At 41.3% G+C, this 21,038-nt stretch overlaps 1 protein-coding gene across 5 annotated transcripts in view; it reads right to left on the reverse strand.

The window, feature by feature from the left end:
- Positions 1 to 21,038, reverse strand: part of BICRA (BRD4 interacting chromatin remodeling complex associated protein) — a 67,867-nt gene that overhangs the window by 14,394 nt on the left and 32,435 nt on the right. For 4 of the 5 annotated variants that reach the window (XM_078380101.1, XM_020787249.3, XM_020787248.3 and 1 more), the window contains exons 2-6: positions 7,520 to 7,565; positions 6,809 to 6,851; positions 6,248 to 6,313; positions 2,700 to 4,709; positions 1,610 to 1,930 (exon numbers count right to left, since the gene is read on the reverse strand). In XM_078380101.1, coding sequence (XP_078236227.1) covers positions 1,610 to 1,930; positions 2,700 to 4,709; positions 6,248 to 6,313; positions 6,809 to 6,851; positions 7,520 to 7,560 — 2,481 coding nt within the window. In that variant the 5' untranslated portion in view covers positions 7,561 to 7,565. The remainder of the gene's footprint in view (positions 1 to 1,609; positions 1,931 to 2,699; positions 4,710 to 6,247; positions 6,314 to 6,808; positions 6,852 to 7,519; positions 7,566 to 21,038) is intronic. The other variant, XM_072979886.2, reaches the window with a different exon arrangement.

Here is a 21,038-nt window from a genome sequence, read left to right on the forward strand (position 1 = left end):
CGATTGGCTTCTTTCATTATTCTGAGGAAGGCGGGACTTTCTAGAGAAAGCCAAGGGCTTTCTAAACCCCTTGTGAAGCACGTTTAACCTTTTTCAAAATTTCCTAGCTCTGCTGAATCATGCTAAAATGGAAGGCACCACTGCTGGGAGTAATTCTTTTACTACTCTGCCTTCATGCAGAAAAAGTCTATGAGAAAAGTGTAATGGAGGTAAAGTTCATAAACTACTGGAGGTAAAGCTCATAAATTCCTGGAGGTAAAGTTCATAAATTGCTCAGTTTTTAGGAAAACCCTAGATATTATGCCTTTCTATCCAAACTGCAAGCTTGAAGCTTGAGCCTGGAATGTTGGTACAATGCTTTCACGACACCAAGGCTTTTTATACCTCACCCTCTCCTTTCCTACACAGCAGGAAGGCCTCTGCTAATTCCTGGAGCTAGAAACTTCACAACATTTTCAACATACAGACATGCACGGGACTGCAAGAGAGTCAAGCATTCAGATAATACCTTTCCGTTGAAATATACGACATACGGGGAGGATACAAAAGTGCACTCTGGTAGGAGACAGTAACATATCACACGTGCAGTGCACAGCTCTGAAGGGACAGAGAAGACGGGAAGAGAAGCAACAAAAGGCAGCAGTAGCACCACCACCACCACCATTAACTCCCACGGTTAGTTAGGACTGAAAGGGAAGCAAGCAAGAGCAGCAACAGGGAGAAGAGACGAAGAGGCAGGAGCCACAGACCGGCAACGTGATTTAGGACTGGTGGGGAAAATGACACAGGAGCAGAAAGGATGTGGGACTTGGGCTGCTCAAAGAGGAGGTGTGGTATATTTGCACAATTCTGGGCCATATTTGTGTCCGTGTGCACGTGCTTCCCCATGTATGTGATGGTTACTGACATGCATCCAAGTGCTGTCTGCTGACGATTGCAGCTCACTTCAAGCCTGGTTAAGCAGGCCCATGTATAATAGGTCAATTTATGGACTACAGACTCCTTATGATCTATGGTATTCGTACAGGCTGCAAAACGCCTTGTAACTTGGTGGAAGTGTATCAGTTGGCACTGTTCGTTTCCACCTTTAAAATGTTTTAACATAGCTGTAGGGTAAGAGGCCAGTGAAAGTCGGTGTGAACTCCATAAGCCCTGACTGTTGCATGGAAATCATTCTCTTTTACTTGTTATTCTTTTCAAAAGAAGACTCCGATACATTTTCTTTTATAGAAGCAAGAAGGTCAACATTTGTCGGAGCTGCTCACCCGTGTGCTTGGCCCGGCTATCTTTCTCTATGTATTGTTCAAATCTATCCACAAGGGGGAGACTTCCATTGCCATTAAGGAAACATGTCACTACCAACACCCAAGAGCTTAGCCTTTGTTTTGAAGTGTGAAAGAATGCGAGTGCAAACCTAAACGAGACGCTGATATTTCTCGTTCTCTTTCCATGTTCTGCACAGAGAGTGTGCAGGAGAAAGCAAAAGCTGAAGGGAAGACTAGGAAGAATTGCCAGACATGTTAGACAGGAAGGAGTAAGGCAGGAGAACAGGCCAGAGCAAGGCTTTTTTTTGGGGGGGGGGGTGGATTTGCAAACAGGTAAGGGCTACCTGGCAAGCCAGTGCCTGCTGGGGATGGCCGGCCGAGAACTGAGGTACTTTGGACTCCACCGGTGGCACGTTGTGGTTCTGGCTCAGCTCTCGGCTGGCAGGCGCTGAGCCTATGCTGCTGCTGACTATCACAGAGGCCGGGACACTGCTTGTGGTGCTGAGAGCAGTGGTGGCTATGCTGTAGATGGGCAGAGGCAGGGACAGATGGGGAGGTACTGTGGAGTCATTCATACTGCTCTCTTGCTGCATTTTCAGGGTTGGCGAGTAAAACTGCTGCTGCTGCTGCTGCTGCTGTTGCTGCTGCTGCTGGCTCCGATCCTTCTGAAATTTCCAAGAAATTTAGCATGGACCACATTTGTGTCAACAACTCGCTTTTACCACCTATGTTTCCTTCCATGCCACTTAGTGCGTAGGCACATACTCTCAGGGCCCCAGGGCAAAACACTTGTACTACAGGTATGGCTGAATATCTACGTCCAAAATTATGAAATTGGAACCTTCCGACCACTTTGCCCCTCTTTGCCAACTGGGTAGTGTGAAAGACACAAAAGCAAAGATAGGTACAAGGTCACACTCAATGCTGAATTTCATAGGATTTTCTTTTATCCCAAATTGGTGGTAGTGGGAGCCCAAATTTCTTTCTGATCTATGAGGTCCATAGTCAGTGGCAGCCCACATAAACTAAACCGTACTTGCAAATATATCTCTAGACCTTTTTGGATTAGTTTCTAGTTATAGAATTAACTTCATTAATGGCTGCCCTTATCAGGTCCTTATGCAGCAAGTGTGATGCTTTCTGCTCTTTAATGAATGGAAGGCTGTTCAGACTTTTGCAACTTTTTTTTTTTTTAAGCTTTCGGCAAACATCTTAAAAGCTCTCTCAACCAACACTTAAGCCTAGAAGCCTTTTCCGGAAAAAAATGAAGGATGGATGTTTTGGTGGTTTTGTGGACTCATACCTGCAAAAGATGTTTGACTTCTTATCATTAGTATCTCCTTAGTAAACTGGAACACTCTCCAATAGAGAAAGAACTCACTAACCAAACTAAAAGAGTTAGTCATTGCAGTAAGATTTTTTTTTTTCACTTGCCTGTTGGAGGAACATCTGCATGGAATCCTGGGAGATGACCGTTCCAGCCGATGCCTGGCCCAAGATAATCTTTTCAGGACTGGAGGCCGCCAAGTTAGGACTGGGCTGGGAAGTCGCAGGAAGTGGTGCTGGTTGTTGCTGAGGCGGTGGAGTTTGCTGCTGCACACTGAGCTGAAGCTGAGAAGGCGCAGGGGGCTGGGAAGCGGGCTGGACGGTTAATATGTTGGCTTGTTCGCCGCTTGGCAGCAGGTTGGTATTGGAAGCTGGCTGTGGCTGAATGAGACCAGGGCTCTGGCTGCTGGCACTGGGAGGTGCTTGGATCGTCACAGTTTGGTTGAGGTTCTCAGTGGCGTTTAACATAGCCACTTGGTTAGGCAGAGTGACTCCTTGAATAACAGTCTGGCCGGTTTGACCAATGGCGCCACTGGCCAGGGAGGCTGCCACAGTGGACTGGCTCTGAGTTGTCAGGCTACCAGCTAAAGAGACGGGCATCTGAAAGAGAGTGGGCTGGCCAACCTGCCCAGGCTGGATCTGGATAGGAGCAGAAAGGATGTGGGCAGTGCCATGGGCATTCTGGGATGTCAGCACCTGCCCCAGGTTGAGCTGGCTTGCCAAGTTCTGATTCGTGAGAATCTGAGCAGGCAGTGCTTGATTTGTTATTAGCTGGCCGCCGGGCCCCTGACTGGTGATGATATGAGTTTGACCGCTCGGATGAGAGGCGGTTAAGATCTGGCCGCCCATGTTAGCCTGCAAGGCTGATAAGTGTGGGGGGATTTGAACGGCTGAAGTGCCAGTGAGCTGTCCTGGAAGAAGGAATTGGTTTTGACCCTGCAGCATGGCCTGGGGGACATGTTGTGCTGGAATAACAATGCTGCTGCCTTGGTTCAGCAAGTGGACACTCATGGGCTTGCTAAGGGCCTGCTGCTGTGGTGGGGGCTGCTTGAACATGTTGGCAGGCAGCCCCGGTGGGAAGCCAGAGAGCACCACATTTTGCCCAGCTTTGCCTGCCATGAAGGTTAAGTTCTGCTGAGCTTTCTGGGGTTGGAGGGCACCCTCATTCTGAATAGTCAGGGTAGCATTGTTGGGGGCAAATGGTTTGGGGGTGATCTGGTACAACTTCTGCTGGACAACTCCTGCAGGTTTGGGTTGAATTGGCGTGGGTGTCCGGTGGATGATCACATTTTGGGCCTGTACCAGTGGGCTGCTCAAGTTGGATGTGACTGTGAGAGGCTGGTTGCCCTGGGTGGCCGAAACACTTCCAAACATGGAGCTTCCGTTCAGGGTTGTTGTAGCCACTGCCGGGAGGTTCTTCTGGATAACCAGGCCTGCATTCTGTGGAGATACCCCAGTGGAGGCAAGGGTGACCTGCTGTTGTTCAGGGGCTGTCTGGGTGATGTAACTGCCAACGGGCATGGTGGCCACTTGGGAAGGCTGAACTTGCTTAGCAATGATCTGCTGAGTCGGTTGGTTGATTGCCATCACTTGCTGGCCGACCACTTGAATCTGCCCAATACCCAGAGCTCCGCTGGGACTACCGTTGGGCAATCCTTGCAGGTTGGAAATCGGCTGGATGGTGACATTCCCCAGGCCAACTTGCTGGAGGAAAGGTTGCACGCTAATGGCTTTGTTCACAACATCAGCCCCTACTGACTGTTGCACCAGCGCCTGATGGGTCAGTACGGCCGGCTGCTGCAGTCCAATAAGGTCAGCTCCGCTAGAAAAGATCTGCGGAGTGCCATCAGAGGCTGTGTGGACCACTGGCTGGAGAGTCGGGAGTTGAAAAGACCCCAGATCCAGTTCTGCCTCTGCCTCCAGAGTCTGTTCAGTGATGTTAGCCTCCTGGAGGCTCTGCTGGAGGATGTCACAGGGCTGGTCTGAGTTCTGCAGGTTGCCCCCACCCCCTGTAGGTGATCCCAGGATGTCATCTTCTAAGAAGTCTAGGTCAACACTTGTTGTGGGCTGGCTCTGCTCTGTGTTCAGATGATTGCCAGAGGTTTCTTGTACGTGCAGCTAAAAAAAGAATGAAGATTCAATACGAAGGGAGAAAACTAAGCATTTCAGCAATAACAGAACAGAATTTTTAGTTTTCCATATCTCGTACTCTACCTGATATCTCATTAGTATATATGCAAATAATTAATTATGCCATAGTATGCTTGTGTTGTTAATACGCTTTCATTTTCTTAATCCAAAATGAGACATTGTTTAAACCACTCACCCCCACACTGCCTCCAAACATCCTGAATGCTGTAACTACAGACAAAGCAAAAACCAAACCAAACAAAAAAAACAAAACAAAACACATCCAACCCCAAACATATGTACAAGTATCAGGTTGAGGGAGGCGGTTTAACCTGGGAAAATGACGCAAAAAAACCACCACTACAAGTGGCATGGCTCTTATCCAAATCAACACCACACCATTCATGCTTTTAGGAAAAGGAAAAGATGTGAGGATATTTATGGATCTTTCATATTATACCTATTTCATCCCTTGCTATGCATTACATTACTGAAGGAACTTATACCACCCATAGAACGGTAAGCATTTTCTGTCTTATATCAGGCCTCACAACAAAACATCTGGTATAAGACAAAAGCACTTCAGTATCTAGGCTCCCAAGGCACACAAATGGAAGTTCCTGACCTCATTCAGAAAGAAATCTTTCCCATGTTTTTGCAAGCCCCAAACTTTTACTAAGCCGATTGCCATGCTCAGACTGTCCCCACAGGAGAGAGCCTGATCATGTGGAGTCTCCATTCACAAAGCATCTGGATGGAGGAAGACAGCAGGGAACAACAAATGCACAGGCAGCCAAAACTCCAAAACAAATGCTTCAAAACGAACATGGACTAGTCATGCAAATCATTCCACCACCACCTTTCATTGCACCCAATTATCGGTGACTGTGTGAGTAAAATCAAATCTGAGATTATAAACAGAGATTATCATGCAGGGAGGTGGGTCTATGAAGAGCCAGGAGTTGGTATATTCCTTCCAAACCTCCTGGCAACATAGGCCTCTGTACTTTCTGTCAATGTGGTTAAAGCAAAGTCTGCTTTAAAATGATATTGCCTGCTTCACTGTAACACATTACTAATATGAGGCCCAGAATCAAGTACAAAAATATGCAGATTTTTTTTCTAATGACATAAGAGAAATGAGAGGTTTCCACTCCTGTAGGTTTTGCCCTTACTCTGCCCATCTATGTATAACTGAACTTAATGTTCACATAATAGACAGTTCTATACTACAATAAGGTGGTCACAAGCAGGATGGCACAACACTTACTGTATAATAGATTTTAACGGGAGCTCTATTAACCGCCCCTCATATGCCTTCCTATGTATCTCTGTGTTAAGCGGAATCAAAGTTTGTTTTGCTTTTGCTATTATGAATGCTTATCATCATGGGAATGTACTCCTGCACTGGTGAACTTTCATCATGCACTGAGCATTATAAAAATGATGCTTTTTGCAAATAAATGACATGATGCTTCTTAGAGGCATACAAGCTGTATTTCAAAAATGAGGTGAAAAATACATACCCCAGCACCCTCAAAGAAGGCACTGGCTGCATCTCCTGTGTTGTCCAGGAGATCATCACTGTCAATCTGTAATTAAAAAGATTTAAATTACTGTATGTGAATGTAAATTTAAGGTTGACAGTGTTCATGGAATCTGTCTAACATGAAATGGAGACCAAATTGCATGACTTTATTCACAGACAAAGGCACCAGGTTACGTCCTCTCCATGGCTACGTTTCTTTCCAGGAACTGCAAATATATTCCCAATTGTGTTGGCAGAATAGTTTTTTTAAAAAATTATATATTTATACACACATATATTTTGGTAAATTATGAAGCAATTTTTTTTTTGTAAGTAACTAAGTGGTTTTGGGGCGGCATTTGTTTGCCAGTCCTCTCTGAAAAACAACTGGCAGAACAAGACTTCCCAGATCATCATCTCTAGGACGAGTACCACCTCTATTCTCTGTGTCAATTCTTTCTGCGTAGGCATCCAAGCCAAAGGTCATTCAAGGAAGCATTTTGATTTGTTAATTAAGCATGCATCAAGTATATAAACACAGAGACAAGAAATTCCTCACCTTTTCAGATCCATGTAAAAAATCATTCAGGGCCTGCGGATCACTGGAAAAAAGATGAAACAATCAACACAGGAATTAGTTTAAAGAAGAATATGGGACTGAACTGTTTAATTATCCTCTTGATTTTTAAAACTTACTCATTAATGACTGAGACTGGAGAAATGTTCAGATTAATAGAAATAAAACTGCAACTGGTAACTGAAAAGGAATTATTATCTGTAGAAGTAACTCACCAGCTACATTAGACTTTGTTTCTAGCATTTTGAATTAAATAATATTTGTATCTCTTTCTATATGGACATGTGTGGATACACACAAAGAAACAATGTCATGAAGAGATAACAAATGTTTTCTTTAGGTGAACATAAAACTTCAGCTCTGCAGTCACAGTCTTCCCCACCCCCACCTTTGTACATTTTTAGTTATAGATTATGACTGCTGTGGGAAATACATCCAACATAATGTTTTTCAGCTGTACTAACTCTCTTTTGGGCCATAAGACTCCCAGTTTATATTGTTATGCTATATTTTGTTATCAACAAGTATATAGCAATAGCAGAAAGGAATAAAGTTATGTACAGGAGTTCCAAGACTTGGAGCTAAGCATGATTGAAAAGTATATTACTCAATACAGTATTTGTTCATAATTTCAAAACCTTTTTGCTACAACAGACTGTGAGCAAAAACAGACCATCAAGGGCAAATACTTACCAAATTACATCTAACAAGCATCGGCCATCTTCATCATCCATGTCAACTGAAAGAAGGGGTTAGAGATCAGATTAAAACTAGGAAGGTACTGTAATATGTGGTATACAAATAATGCTACTAAAATGCTTCCACCAATACCAAATCTTGAGTTCTGCAAGTCAACAAATAGTTTCTTCCCAGTTGAAGAAGTGCTGGTTCCATATTTTGGGGGGTCCTTGTATCTGTCATGGAAATACAGAATTGGCTCCCATGAAATTTTTATGGCTTCAAACAGAGCCTGAAACCCCACAGAAATGACAACAGCTGAGAAAATACCATGACACCATATCGTTCTCTGCTAGGTTGTAGCATGACTGAGGATGCAATTCTACATACATGGAGAAAAAGTCCTACAGAATTGAGCAGAATGCATTTCTAAGTATATAAAACCAGGACTGCAATGTAAGAATTCTATGTTAGGAGGAAATACTGCAATAGAGCTAATGGATTATGGAAATATTACACTACAGCTATGATAACATTACACCCAATATTCTTATTGCTAGCTGATCCAAATAGGGCTAGTTTACTACTCTGTGCTCCTTATCTCATACGGTCAATATGACTGCTAAAACAATTTGCATCATTTATCTCGCTTTCTAAATTAAAATACTGTATGCAAAACAAACAGTTAATGAGATACTTAATAGTATTTTCTAGTTTCATGATCACGGAATCTTGACTGTTTTCTAAAACAAACAAAGCAAACTTTGTTATGAAACAAACAAAAAGCACGAGTGAATGTACATACAGAAATGACAACAACGTCATTGACTTGGATTCCTGATTGAGCAGAGAATAGGACTCAATGTCCACTGTATTATTCTATGATTCTGTGTCTTATATCCCTTGCATTTCCTGTCAACTATTTACTACCTCTTGCTACAAAGAACACACTGGCAGAGTGTTCTTGATTGAGAAAAGAATCATACCTTCCTCCCACCGCAATCTTGAGCGAGAGAACGGCATTATCAGAAGGCCAGATATTTTGCATAAGTGGGAGGAGGAGAAAAATCTGTCTGAATTCTGAAGCTTGAATTTTCAATAGCTGACCAAGGTCAAAGAGTCCAGGCCATCCCCAGAGGGATATTAATTTTCTTGCCTCTCAAAAGACTTATTTACAAAAATCCATAAAAATGACAGCTTGATTAGTTGCATTTATTCGTTAGCTGATCAAAAGGCATGCAGAGAGACGGCCACTTAGTAAATCAACTGATTGCACCTCCTCTTTCTTCTCTGCATGCAACGTAAGGCAACTTCAAAGAATTTCACTTTGGAGTCCACTGATTTGCTTGTCTTGCCAACTGAAGTGTCTCCAATACACAGTAAATATGACAGGCAACTGTCCTTTTCTCAGGCTAAGAGCTGGAAGACCATCCCTGCATTTATGCTGTACTTTGGAGGCATACAAAAATTTGTTACAAGAGGAGCAAGCTCCCACTGTCTGCCCTGAATTTAGAATGGCAAAAACCAGTAAGTCCTCCCCTGTCTGCCTGAAGCTCTGAACTGCAGAACAGAATAATCCTTGCTCCAACACTGAGTTTCAGAGGTTTTAGTGACACTCCAAAGGATTGGGGTTGAAGAGGACAGGTTAACTGTGACCACATTTGCCTTATTACCAGCACAGGATTCCAGGATTAACAGACTGGGAGATGGCAGGGAGACTCTAAGCCCTAGCATACTTTGGAGACCATCAGCATATGACATAATACATCATACATGCATCTCCAAGAGACAAAAACACTTTACATGGCTCAAACTGTAGTAACAAAAGACTGAGGAAGCTGCTTCACACAGAGGAGCAAGTAAAAAAAAGGTCTGAACTTGTAAAGAGCCTTTATCTAAGGGAATGTTCACATGTAATACTCAGCACAAGGCTCTGTGTACACTGAGGGGCCACCAATGCTCCTCTCTCATAGTATTTTCAGTGTTACTAAACAGAAATATACAAACTAAGACCACAAAGCATGATCAGGCCCCCTCCTCTGGGTAGAAACCTATGTAGCAAACAGTCATGTTCTCTTCTCCCACTTGACCCACAACACAGTGCCACAACTCCTTTGGACTTTCTGCCATAGCTTTAGAGCCTGAAGTTCTGAATACTGGGAGTCCATCAAATTTCATCTCTGTCCTCCATTTCTTTTCTGAAGCCGCTCTCTCACTCTGAGATGCAGCTGCCTCTGGCTTGAGCAACCCATAGTAGGAAACAGAAGGGAGCCACAAAAAGCTAAGCGATTGGCATATTTGCCTGTTTGGAAGGTGAAACTATTGCAAATGTAAAAGGGGGAGACCTTCACTGGAAGCAGAGCCCAAGAAGTCAAGAGCTCACAGAAGACTAAAACCTTTCTTCCATCAAGCAGAGATGGTGGGTGGGGAGATGTCTCACAGAGATTCAGTGTTAATGGAGCACTGAAAATAAACTAGTGTTATTGTTGGATAAAGACCAATCTAGCATTGCAGAATGTGAGGTCTTCCTTCCTTCACATAGTATTTATTCTCAGAGCAGATAATCAATTCTCTGCAGAATAATTTTCAGGTCTTAACTTAGACCTTCCCAAAACCACTTCTGTAGAAGTCCAAATAAAGAAATAATCAGTGGCACGATCTAAAAAGTAGATATCCTTTGATTTGTATTCCTGCATTGAGTAGGGGGTTGGACTCTATGGCCTTATAGGCTCCTTCCAACTTCAAGATTCTATGACAGCAGCAAAATTGCCCTTCATATCAAATGGCGAAAGTAATGGCCCTCCAGCCACCTCTTGATTCATTTTGTTCTCTCACCTTGAGTCTTTGTCTATTGATATATTATTTGTACCATATTTTCAATGATTTATTTTATATGCTGTTAGCCGCCCAGAGTAGTCGGTTGACTAAATGGGCAGGGTACAAATTAAATAAGTAAGTAAGTAAGTAAGTAAGTAAGTAAGTAAGTAAGTAAGTAAGTAAGTAAGTAAGTAAGTAAATCTTGCAAATGGAAAAGGCTCTGTGACAGAATTGTAGAACAGAGGTTTCAGTTCCTCTTTAAAGTTATCTTTCTCAATCCTTTTACATGAACACAGAGTGAAACATATCTAAACATTCCTAAAAATTAAGCCTAACAGTTCCCAAATGGGGCACCAGAAATCTGGGGAGTAAGGAGTGGGCTAAGGGATAAGCTGAAACAGGTAGACACAGTGCACTAGTGTCAGGAACATGTTCACACATTGAATCAGAACTGGTGTGTGTCTGAGCTGTATCATTTCCTATTTTACAGCAATCTACATCAGAGTCATTCAGTATGACAGAATAGCCAGAAGTGTGGGTTGGGGAATGTCACATGGTGGAAGATAGAATGGGAGAGAAATTCATTTGGTTTACAAATGAAGATGGTTCTGAAACTTTGAAGACAGTTCAGAAACTTCAGCTGGTGCAAAACTCTGCAGCCAGACTACTGACTGGGGCGAGCTACTGTACTGGGAGCATATAATGCACCTGTTACAAGAACTGCACTGGCTACCAGTCCTTTTCCAGGACCAATTCAAAGTGCTGGTCGTTACCTATAAAGCCCTATACAGCTTGGGTCCAGGCGATCTGAAGGACCCTATCTCCCTATAGCCGCCTTCTCGGCGATTAAGATCAGCAGAGGAGGCCCTCCTCTTGGTCCCATTGCCAGCACCAGCATAGCTGATGGGAACATGTGAGAGGGCCTTCTCTATGGCAGCTCCCAGGCAGCAGGTCTCAAACACTTAGAGGCAAAACTTTACTACAAAATGTGAATTTGCGCATTATACAATAAATCACTTGAATCACATTTTTAAAAATTTTGTGTCACACTTGCTGAAAAAGTTTGGTCCCCATGCTGAAGGCTTTCAATAAGTCAGAGACCATTTAGCTACAAGGCATTCTGTTTTCAGAGTTCAGGAATAGGCTAGATTGCCTCAGAGGTATAATTTTCAACTCCTGTGATTGTATCTAGTGTGTGAAAGTATGCATGTGAAATAATGATATGGTGGTTTAATGAGATTAGGAATTCTGCTCAGCAAAATTATTCATTAGAAATAAGACAATTATGCTACCCACCATCTTTTTTAAATTACAGCAGTTTTTAAAAACATGTCAGGAACCTATAGAGCAAATGATATTGATTTTCATGCCAGTTCTGACACCTCCCATACAATTTAAATAGCCATTATGTACCCTATTTGTGAGCAAATGTTACTGTGAGCAAATGTTATCAACATAATTTTTATAGTCATTTTCTGTAATTTCTCATGTAAAATAAATTCCAAACAAGGAAAAAAAACCTCCAAGAGCCCCCAAATGTATTGCCTTTTCCTTAATGTGAAACAGCATTTTAAAGATGTCTGGATTTAAAAGTGAGTACTATACATTTGACTTGATAAATGTAAAACATACTGAAATATATGAGTTCAGGAAGATAAGAAGGATGATCGAGGCCATATAACCCATTACTGGAAATGTAAGACACATTCACCCCCGCAGAAATTCTCTGTTTGCCAAAGCAAAGCTCTGGCTTTTCTTATTCTTGTTAAGACAGCCCTTAGCAAGACAGTGGCTGGCCCTCCACCACGGCCTCTCCTCTCCTAAACACATTTCTCATGGATTGACTCCAAGCAAATCAAAACTTTGGCAGTCAAACCATCTTGGTTCACACAGGCTCATATCTTACAGAGCTAGCAGTTCCAAACAGCAGTCAAATCAGTTGCCACATCCTCTTTCTTTTTCACAAAACCATTGCACTACATAATGGTCACTGTTATGTCTTATGTTCACAAGAACAAAGACAAGCTGTGTTAAGTCCTGTGGAAGATACTGCTAGCTCAGTCTGCAATGTTTACATAAAAGCAAGCAGATAAAATCATGAATGAGCCATATGGACACAACAGGTATGTCTTGCAGCTCTCTGTGTTATGATTGCCTACGAAAACAAGATCTTTAGCTCATCATGTTTCTGTGTGAATATATCTAGTTCATTAACAAAATGAACACTTCTGAATTTGAGTAAAATTGCTAACTCCACTGCATTAAGGACAGATCTCATCCACAAAGAAATAACTGTATATGAAAATACACAGAAATCATATGCCCCACCCCCCACTTCCATTTTCTCTGTTGATGACCTGAAGCCCTAAAAGCTGCATTTAATGTTGTTATTTTAATATAGTGCCATCCACTCGCATGACACTGTGTAAACATAACCAAATATGAACTCTTAAAAGAGCGAAGGGCAGGGAGGAAGGGTTGTTCTTGAGAGCAAGATCATCATAACTGTAATTACCATCTAAAACCTTGTTAATTGAAATGATTATTAGTCTTGCTCGTGGTGATAGATCTGTGAGGCCCATTTGGGCTTAAATGTGGTTACTATCAAAAGATGAACATGCATGTGTGAATTGACTTCTTTATCTCTGAAGCTCAGTAACTTATCAACTACTTAGTGCCATATGAATGCTATACAGCAGCCCCTCTGAATGAACTTTTATCAAGGACACTATTTCATGTGAGCCAAATACCACTCTTGAAAGACTCACTCAAGAGAAGGTCTAACTCAAACATGAAAAGTGCAAACAAAACAAAGTCTTGTGGCACCTTTTATATGACAGATTTCATTCACTATTAACAGACACGTGTCTGAAAAACTGGGCTGAAATCCGCAAAACTTAACAAAAATTAAATAGGCCTATGAATCTGAACAGTGTCAAAAAGATTTTCTTTTTCTGTTATATATGTTGAAACAGACTAAAATTGGTATCTTTTTCAAAATGAAATCAAATACAGGACATGACACAAAAACACCAATACATACATGCAACTCACTTGGAGAAAATACTCTTCCACAGCAAAACTTAAGAAGCAGCCGTGAAGCTGATGTCTTCCCTTGGAGCTAGTTTCCTAGACAGTTGTTTTAAAATTATCCTTGTGGGTATCCTGACACAGAAGAATTAACAGAAAGAAAACTGCACTCGTGAAGTATAATGTGAAGAATGGTCACCACAGGAAACTGTTTTAACAAGACAACAGTCTGATTTAGAAGTTGGGAGGTATTGCAAAAGAGAAAAGAAGCTATGAGGCTAAGTGATACCATACTCATCAGCCTTCCGTACCCAACTAATATTTTGTATTTCATATTATGGAGCTTCTAAAATATGTGCTAGTGTTTCTTCAATGCTGGCCCCTTATTATTATCATAACATCTTCAACAAGCCTGAGGGCAGCCAACTGTACCTGCGCTATGTCAGAGCCAAGCCAACTTAGGCCAAAAGCTTGCACCTCCAATAGCTTAAGAGAGGGGGAAAGCATTAGTAATTACAAGCAGAGAAAGTTGGCTCTTGCTGGCCCAGGTGCTCTCAGCAAATAGTGCTTTTCAAATCCACTTTCCCACAGGAAGCCCTGGGAGCAGAGAGTCTGTGGTTTAACTGCCAGCACATCCTCCGCCTTATTTCAGTGAGTTTGAATAATTAGGTTCTTTTCAGGTGAGACACTATATAGCCTGATCCATCAAATCAGAATTATGCTTCTGTCCCTCTTTTCTTTTCTTGTTCTCGTCCTCATCCTAGTAAGTGATGTTTCCTCATCAAAATTGTACCAATTTCACTTATCACAAACTAACATCAAATGCAATACATTTCCTTCTGAGATCTAGAGCAGTTGACAAGTGGGGGAAAGGGGCTCATCAACAACTGAAGAGGCCCTACTAAGACATTTTATTTATTTTATTTATATCCCGCCTATCTAGTCGGTTAAGACCAGTCTAGGCGGCTTACAACATAAAAATACATAATGAAAATATATTTTCCTTACAACTTGAGAACAAAAGTATATAGAGAAGTGTGAAACAGTAATCATCGTCCTGAAGCACTTGGAAAGGGAATGTCATAATAAGGTGCTGGATCATAGCAGATGCTTCAATGCTACTGTAACATATTTGCCATCCTTCCTTCAAAAACGATTGGGGAGGGGTTCTGTTTGTTTTCATAATGAGGACATAACATCTTACAAGTTACTACTACAGACCAGAAAAATATTCATACATCTGAGCAATGCTGGAAAGACATTTCATATTCTAGGACAAAATTATGCTTCTAGACACATAGGGACTCAAGTCTGGGTACCTATGCTTGAATCACATGGCATTTTAAGGTATACAAACATATGGAATATAGACAGTGATATAGCTATCATTCCCTAATCATCCATAACCGAATTTGAATTTCAAATATTCTATACTATTATTTTTTCAGAAATAAAGACATCTCATCAAAGTGCTAGGCCAGTAGTTCTCAAAATTGAACTGCGAGCTCTGTAATTGCTTAGAAGCTGAGCACGAATTCCTCAATAAAATGGATCAGTAATGGCAAGATAATTGCTCTGAAAGACTGTTTGCCCATTAATCCTGGCCTTCCAGAAGTATGTTCTGATGTCAGGGTGATTTCTTACAATTCATACAGAAGATCTGAGAGGTTTCAAGGGCTTAGTCTCACATGACCTAAGTATTCTCCCTTAAAAAATCACCTAGATTCTTCTGAAACATACAAATTCTATGGCAAGGTTGTAGGAGTTCCTCAGCACATAAGCTGATGTGGAACGAATTCCTGCCCATCTCTCATCACAAGGCGCAAAGGTAAAAACTGTCAATATTCCCTACATTAACACATATGACTCCTCTGCTATCTTCTTTCATATTTATTTTTATATATTCTCCCCCCCCTCCGTATTTTAATTAAATCTCCAATCTCCCAACCACTAGCCTACCCCTTCTCTCTCTCCCCCCTCATTTTTGCTCAGGTCTGATGTCTGTTTTCTGTCTCCTAGAGGAAAGCTTACAACAGTACCCTAAAACACATGGGCCATAAATTACTGAATGTAGATGTACAATTACCCAAGAGCCAATGAATATTTAGAATGCTCTGCTTGTGAAACTGATATTTCATTCTACATTTCATTTTGCTTCCATATGTCTGACGAAATTGACATGTTATATTAAAATATAATAGTCTTTAAGGTGCCACATGTTTTTATCTTTTGTTTTTTATATTTTGCCCGATATGCTTGCACAGAACAACACAGCTACCTCCTCCAAAACTGCCTATAGAAATGTTTGAAAGCTATTTCCTTTGCATGGGAGAGCTGGTGTAGTATTTTGGATAGTGTGTCAGACTAGGACTCCGGAGCCTTGGGTTCAACATCCCTGCTTGGCCATAGACACTCACTGGAAAGTGGGAACAATAAAACCAATCTTTAAATATCTTATGTGCTTTGAAAACCATATCAGGGTCAACCTAAGTAGGAATCAAGGTGATGGCCCATAACAACATGCAGACCAGGATTAGACTTTCCAGTCCTGAGGCCTGTGTGGTCAGATGTAACATCTGAATAGTGGGCCACATCTGCACAGGCCAATCCACACAACATATATTCTAATATTCTACACTTTACCACTAAGGGAAAGATACTGAAGGAAAGACCAGCTGTTTCTTTAAAACTGTGAGAGTAGAGAGAGGGGTGGGAGATCCTTTTTCTATGCTACCATCTTGAACAATCATTGGAAACCTAAACACAAATGTAAAAAATGAAGCAATAAAACTACACAGATGGCAATCCATTTATTATAGCAGGGAACCTGGGGCAATATGCAAACTATCCTATAATGAACAAGAGAAGTAGCTGTGGGATGGTGTTACTTTCTTCAAATATTATCATCTCAGCTATAGTAGTACAGTAGTATATTAAAAATGATAAAGAATACTACCCGTTTACATTTCCTATCAGAGGTTTGATTCTTACAGCTCTTCTGCAGAGGCTGCTGAACAATGAATGGCGCCTTGGGCAAAAAAGGCTTCCCCATTATGAAAACCGGCATCTGGTATTGTGTGTCAACACATGGTGTGTGTCGCTCTTCCTTCCCCCACTTCACCCCCACCTCTCCTTTAGCTTGGCTGGGATGCATGTCCTGACCAATAGCACTAAGTCTGAATCACGGCAAACCTCTAAAGCAGCAAGACTGCCTGCCGAGCTGCAGCAGGGGGTGAAGGAGGGACTCAAATGCACTATAGCCACAAAGGATTGTTGCAGAGGGGGGTTTCTGACTAGAGAAGGGAGGGATACAACAGGCTATTGAATCTTTCAAAGAAAAAAATGCATTGAGATTGGCGAGCATCAAGGGAGTGGCCAGCTGTTTTATGTGAGGATATTCAGTGTATTGAAATTTAGACAAAATGCTTCAGATTGTGTATGGAAGACACAGAACTAAAGAAGGGATTGTTTTTCTCTGATTTCCTTTCTTGCGGGAATATTTAGGTTTTCAACTTACACAAAACTCCTCAGCAGGCTGAACAGAAAAGAAAGCCAGATCTCAGGTATATAAAGAAAGAAGTCTTATCAGATACAAGACTTGGCACAAAAATTTTAGAACTTTAAAATCCACTAGCCATTGTGCATGTAAAGCAGGTATGCACTTATACTAACGTTTCTATCTTCTTATTTTGCTTATGTGACACACAGTTGCATGCAAAGGGATTGGATTCTGTGAATCAATAATATAAAACAATACTGAAACAATAAAGAAGCAGCTGTATTAAGAAAAACTCCAAAGGAAAAGCAACAAAAATGGGGGGCAGGGACACAAAGCAATGCCACAACAAAGCATACATTCAAACAAGGTATTTTGACGTATCACTTTGAGCATAGTGAATGAAACAACAGCTGAATCTCTGAAGTCACCAATCTTTGGAGACACGTGAAGAAATGAACAGAAAAAGTGAAGCTTATGCCACCTAGGAGTGGGCACCTCACCTCTCTGTGACTCTGTTTACCAATCAGAATATACTTGATAGACTCCCAGGAGAGCTCTGGAGCTTGACTAATTAATGACTAAAAAGGACCTCAAAGTCTCTTGGGATTAAAGCTGATATGTGTAAATCAGGTATTGCTAGTGCGCTAGTTTTGATTTCAAAATTCAGCAACAAAGCCAAACAGTCAGAAAACAAACAGAATAGGTACTCTGCTTGCATAAAAGATGACAACAGTCCGATATAGCTGCCAAATTGTAAACACATTCATGAAATCTTATGAAAATGTGCATAGCAATAAAAGAACAAACCACGAATCTTGCAGTGAAAGCAAAGCCGGCATCTTAATTTCCCCCAGTCCCTGCACAACCACAAATAACAAGTTTCTAACTAGTGCTTCTGAAGAATCAAACACCTTAGAAGAATTTGAGTTATCTACAAGGGCTGGTTAAGTGCACATGCAGTCAATAGGTTTAAAACCTTCTAACATCCTATGACAGATAACAACCTGGTAGTTAAAGGGATAATTCAATCCAGGGCAGGAGCAAATATTATTGTACACTGGACTCCAAGTGTGGAAAGCTGGTTTAAAACAGTTACAAGACCCACAAAAGTAGTCCTTAAATGCAACTCCTTACTTTTTTATTATATAAATATCACTTAAAATACTAAATTTTAGTTGCTTTTAAAAAATTATGAGAATGCTACATATCACTGGCATTTAGTTGAAAATATACCTAAGAAGTGTCACCAGTTCTCCATACCTATAAAAATAGCTAACACAGCTTGTTACATTGAAGAAAGAACAAAGCTAGCCTTTGTCAGTCACACTATAGCACAGAGATAGCTAAAGCGCAGGCTGTGGCATGTATGTGGGCCCCAGCCCCTACCATATGTTCACCAAAAACATGGGGCCACAATTTGTCTTTTAAATATCATTGCCTCCAGACCATTTTTAGGCCAGAAAATGTCTCTTTTTTTTTTTAACAAAAGAAAAAAAATCAGATATGACTGGTGCCACTTAACAGTTGGAGAGGGGGGAGAAAAGCCTGAGGGGTGAAATTACATAACCGTGGCAGAAACTGTCCTTAAAAGCTTCTGTGGCCATCCCCCCCCAAGTTCTTGGGATACAGTATGTGTGGCCCTCCAAAGTCCAGATCAGCAAAATAAATTTTTTTAATTAGTCACTTCCAGTCTCTGAGAATGTTAGTTTCAATAGTAGTGCTTCTATTTAACCAGTAGACAAGTTGCAAGATGGATGTACTTGACAAGAGAAGAAAGGCCACTGCTAACACAATTAACTGGAGATTAAATGTTATGTTTTCATTTTTTTAAGAAATGGAATGGGTAAAGAACAAGAGAGACAGCACAAAAATAAAACCCTGACTCATACTACTGTATTTCCTGAATCATATCAGCTCACTTTTTCATAGAGGACTAACCTCCAAGTACTTCACATCAATAACATCATGTAAACTTACTTGCTGTTTTCCAGTTCTGTTTACCTAACGCAAGGGTTACATAGTTTTAAGCAGTAGGGTATAAACATGTGATTTCACAGTTGAATTTCAAACATAAAACGTTGCTAATTTTTTCTTCATTCTTTAAACATCATTCACTGAATTAGCATTCTTTGTATTCTTTTTACCTGAAGCTTATAAACTCTGTAACAAACTCACTTCCAATGCTGCTTCCTGTTCCCATCAATCTTTCCTTCCTATGTGAAGATTAGTTGAAGCCATTCTATGCTAGCCAGAAAAAGATGCATAAACGAGATGTACGGTCTCTTTAATTAATATATTTGATTTCTTCTAAAATCAGACACTGTCCGTTCTTTGATGTACATGTTTCACCTTTGTTAGTTTGGTGTACATATGATTATAGCAAATATTAACATACAGACAACCTGTATGTCTCCCTGGTTTTCTGTAACTTCTGTATTTAATCTTGCAAACAAGCAATTGTCTTCTCTTCCCAATGCCTAAATGAAATTCAGTCATTCATGCAGTAAGTGAAATGATTTGGCTCTACATAACTATAAACTGGAAACCAGCTTTGTTCTCAATAGAATGTAAACCTTACCAGGGACATTTTTAAACCACTAAAGCATTATCAACATCTTAAATTTTCACAGTGCCTACATGTTACGGTACAAGCACACTATAAGAAAGCTTATATGGAGAACTGTAGGCAGATTTCACAGATGTCTCCCAGCACAAGCCTTGACAACTGTTTTGCCACACACATTTTCATGGCCAGAAAAAAAGAGAGGCTTAAATAGAACCTTTTACTGTTACCCAGCATTGCATCAGAACACAAGAAAACTTGGCAGCTCTCTTAAGTCTCCTTCCCCCTTCCTCTTCCTGCCACAAGGTTAGCTGGAATGGCAAGAGCTTTGAAGAGGCCAGCCTCTTAATAGTGAAGGCTGAAGCAGGAATTAGTGCCAGTACTGTTCTAGTTGTATATCCCAATGACACAGAACAGAGGTATTTCTGCCAGTCAGGAAGAACAGGCTGAAGTCACTCACTGAAGCATGGAGTGGAGGTTTGAAGGGGCAGAGGACCCCATGTGGCTGGCCAAGGAAGGAAATGAAAGAGAGGGGTGTGTGTGAGAGTGAGTGTGAGTTATATTCCTGGTACTGAGGAAACTGGAGCTGTTATAATCAACACACAGGTACAATTGATGAGACCAAATGCAAATACAGGTTGGTACCAAAGTAGTCTCTGCCAAAGTTGGTGCAGATACAGAGAGTGATGGGGGCAGTAGAACTGGGATGTAAAGAATGACTGAATTAAAACCACTGTATTTGGTGTCAGGTTTGATGAAGCTGTCAGTAACTGTTAGGACTGAGGTACAAAAGGTGCTAGATGGTTCTGCTTACAGACACAGGAAAGTTAACCATGATGGTTTTCGCATGCCATACAACTAAAGGTTCACAATCAGGTGGATGGGAAATCACATAGGTTTACAGACAGTGCAAACAGTTCTCATGTTCAAGCAAGAGAGAAGCATCTGGGGCAGTAATAGCAAGAATATGGCATGCTTCCCAGCCTCGTGGCTCATACCATAAATCACCATGAGAGGTATACTGCAAAGAGGCTAAGTCTCAGTAACAAGGAGATCTCCTGTCGCAGAAACAGGACAGACAGACATAGTACTGTTGTCTGAAGTGGGCTCTACAAGCAGGTTTCCAATCATAATCAGCATAGCCAAATAGGCTAACCCATATGTGTGATGGCTGTGTCGCACAAGTAGTTGTACTTTTCATAACTTCCACATTTCCTTGCAAAAATGTTTTTGCATTTCACAATTGTGGGACTATGCACTTCCCCAAACCAGCATAACAGTGCTAGCAGTGATTTTCAATCTGTCAGTTCACTCAGCTGAATTTTCTCTGATAAGAGAAAGATGGTGATGCATCCCAAGCACAAAATCTAGCTGGAGAGGTTTAGCAAGGTAATTTCCTACAAGGATCACTACATAAACATAGGTTCCAGCCAGAGACTGGTGACCAGCCTTGAATGTTATTGTCCTAAATCAAGAAGCTTGTAAGTGAGTAATCAGAGCTCTCAAAGGCCACCAATGACTCCAACACTAAGCCACCTGTGGGATACACAAAACACAACCAGCATAGAAGTATTGGAAACTAAAGTCAGATCTGAGTCAGAATGGCTGATTTGTTGCCACATCTA

The sequence above is a fragment of the Pogona vitticeps genome, chromosome 9 (genome assembly GCF_051106095.1).
Source record: "Pogona vitticeps strain Pit_001003342236 chromosome 9, PviZW2.1, whole genome shotgun sequence".
Lineage (NCBI taxonomy): Eukaryota > Metazoa > Chordata > Lepidosauria > Squamata > Agamidae > Pogona > Pogona vitticeps.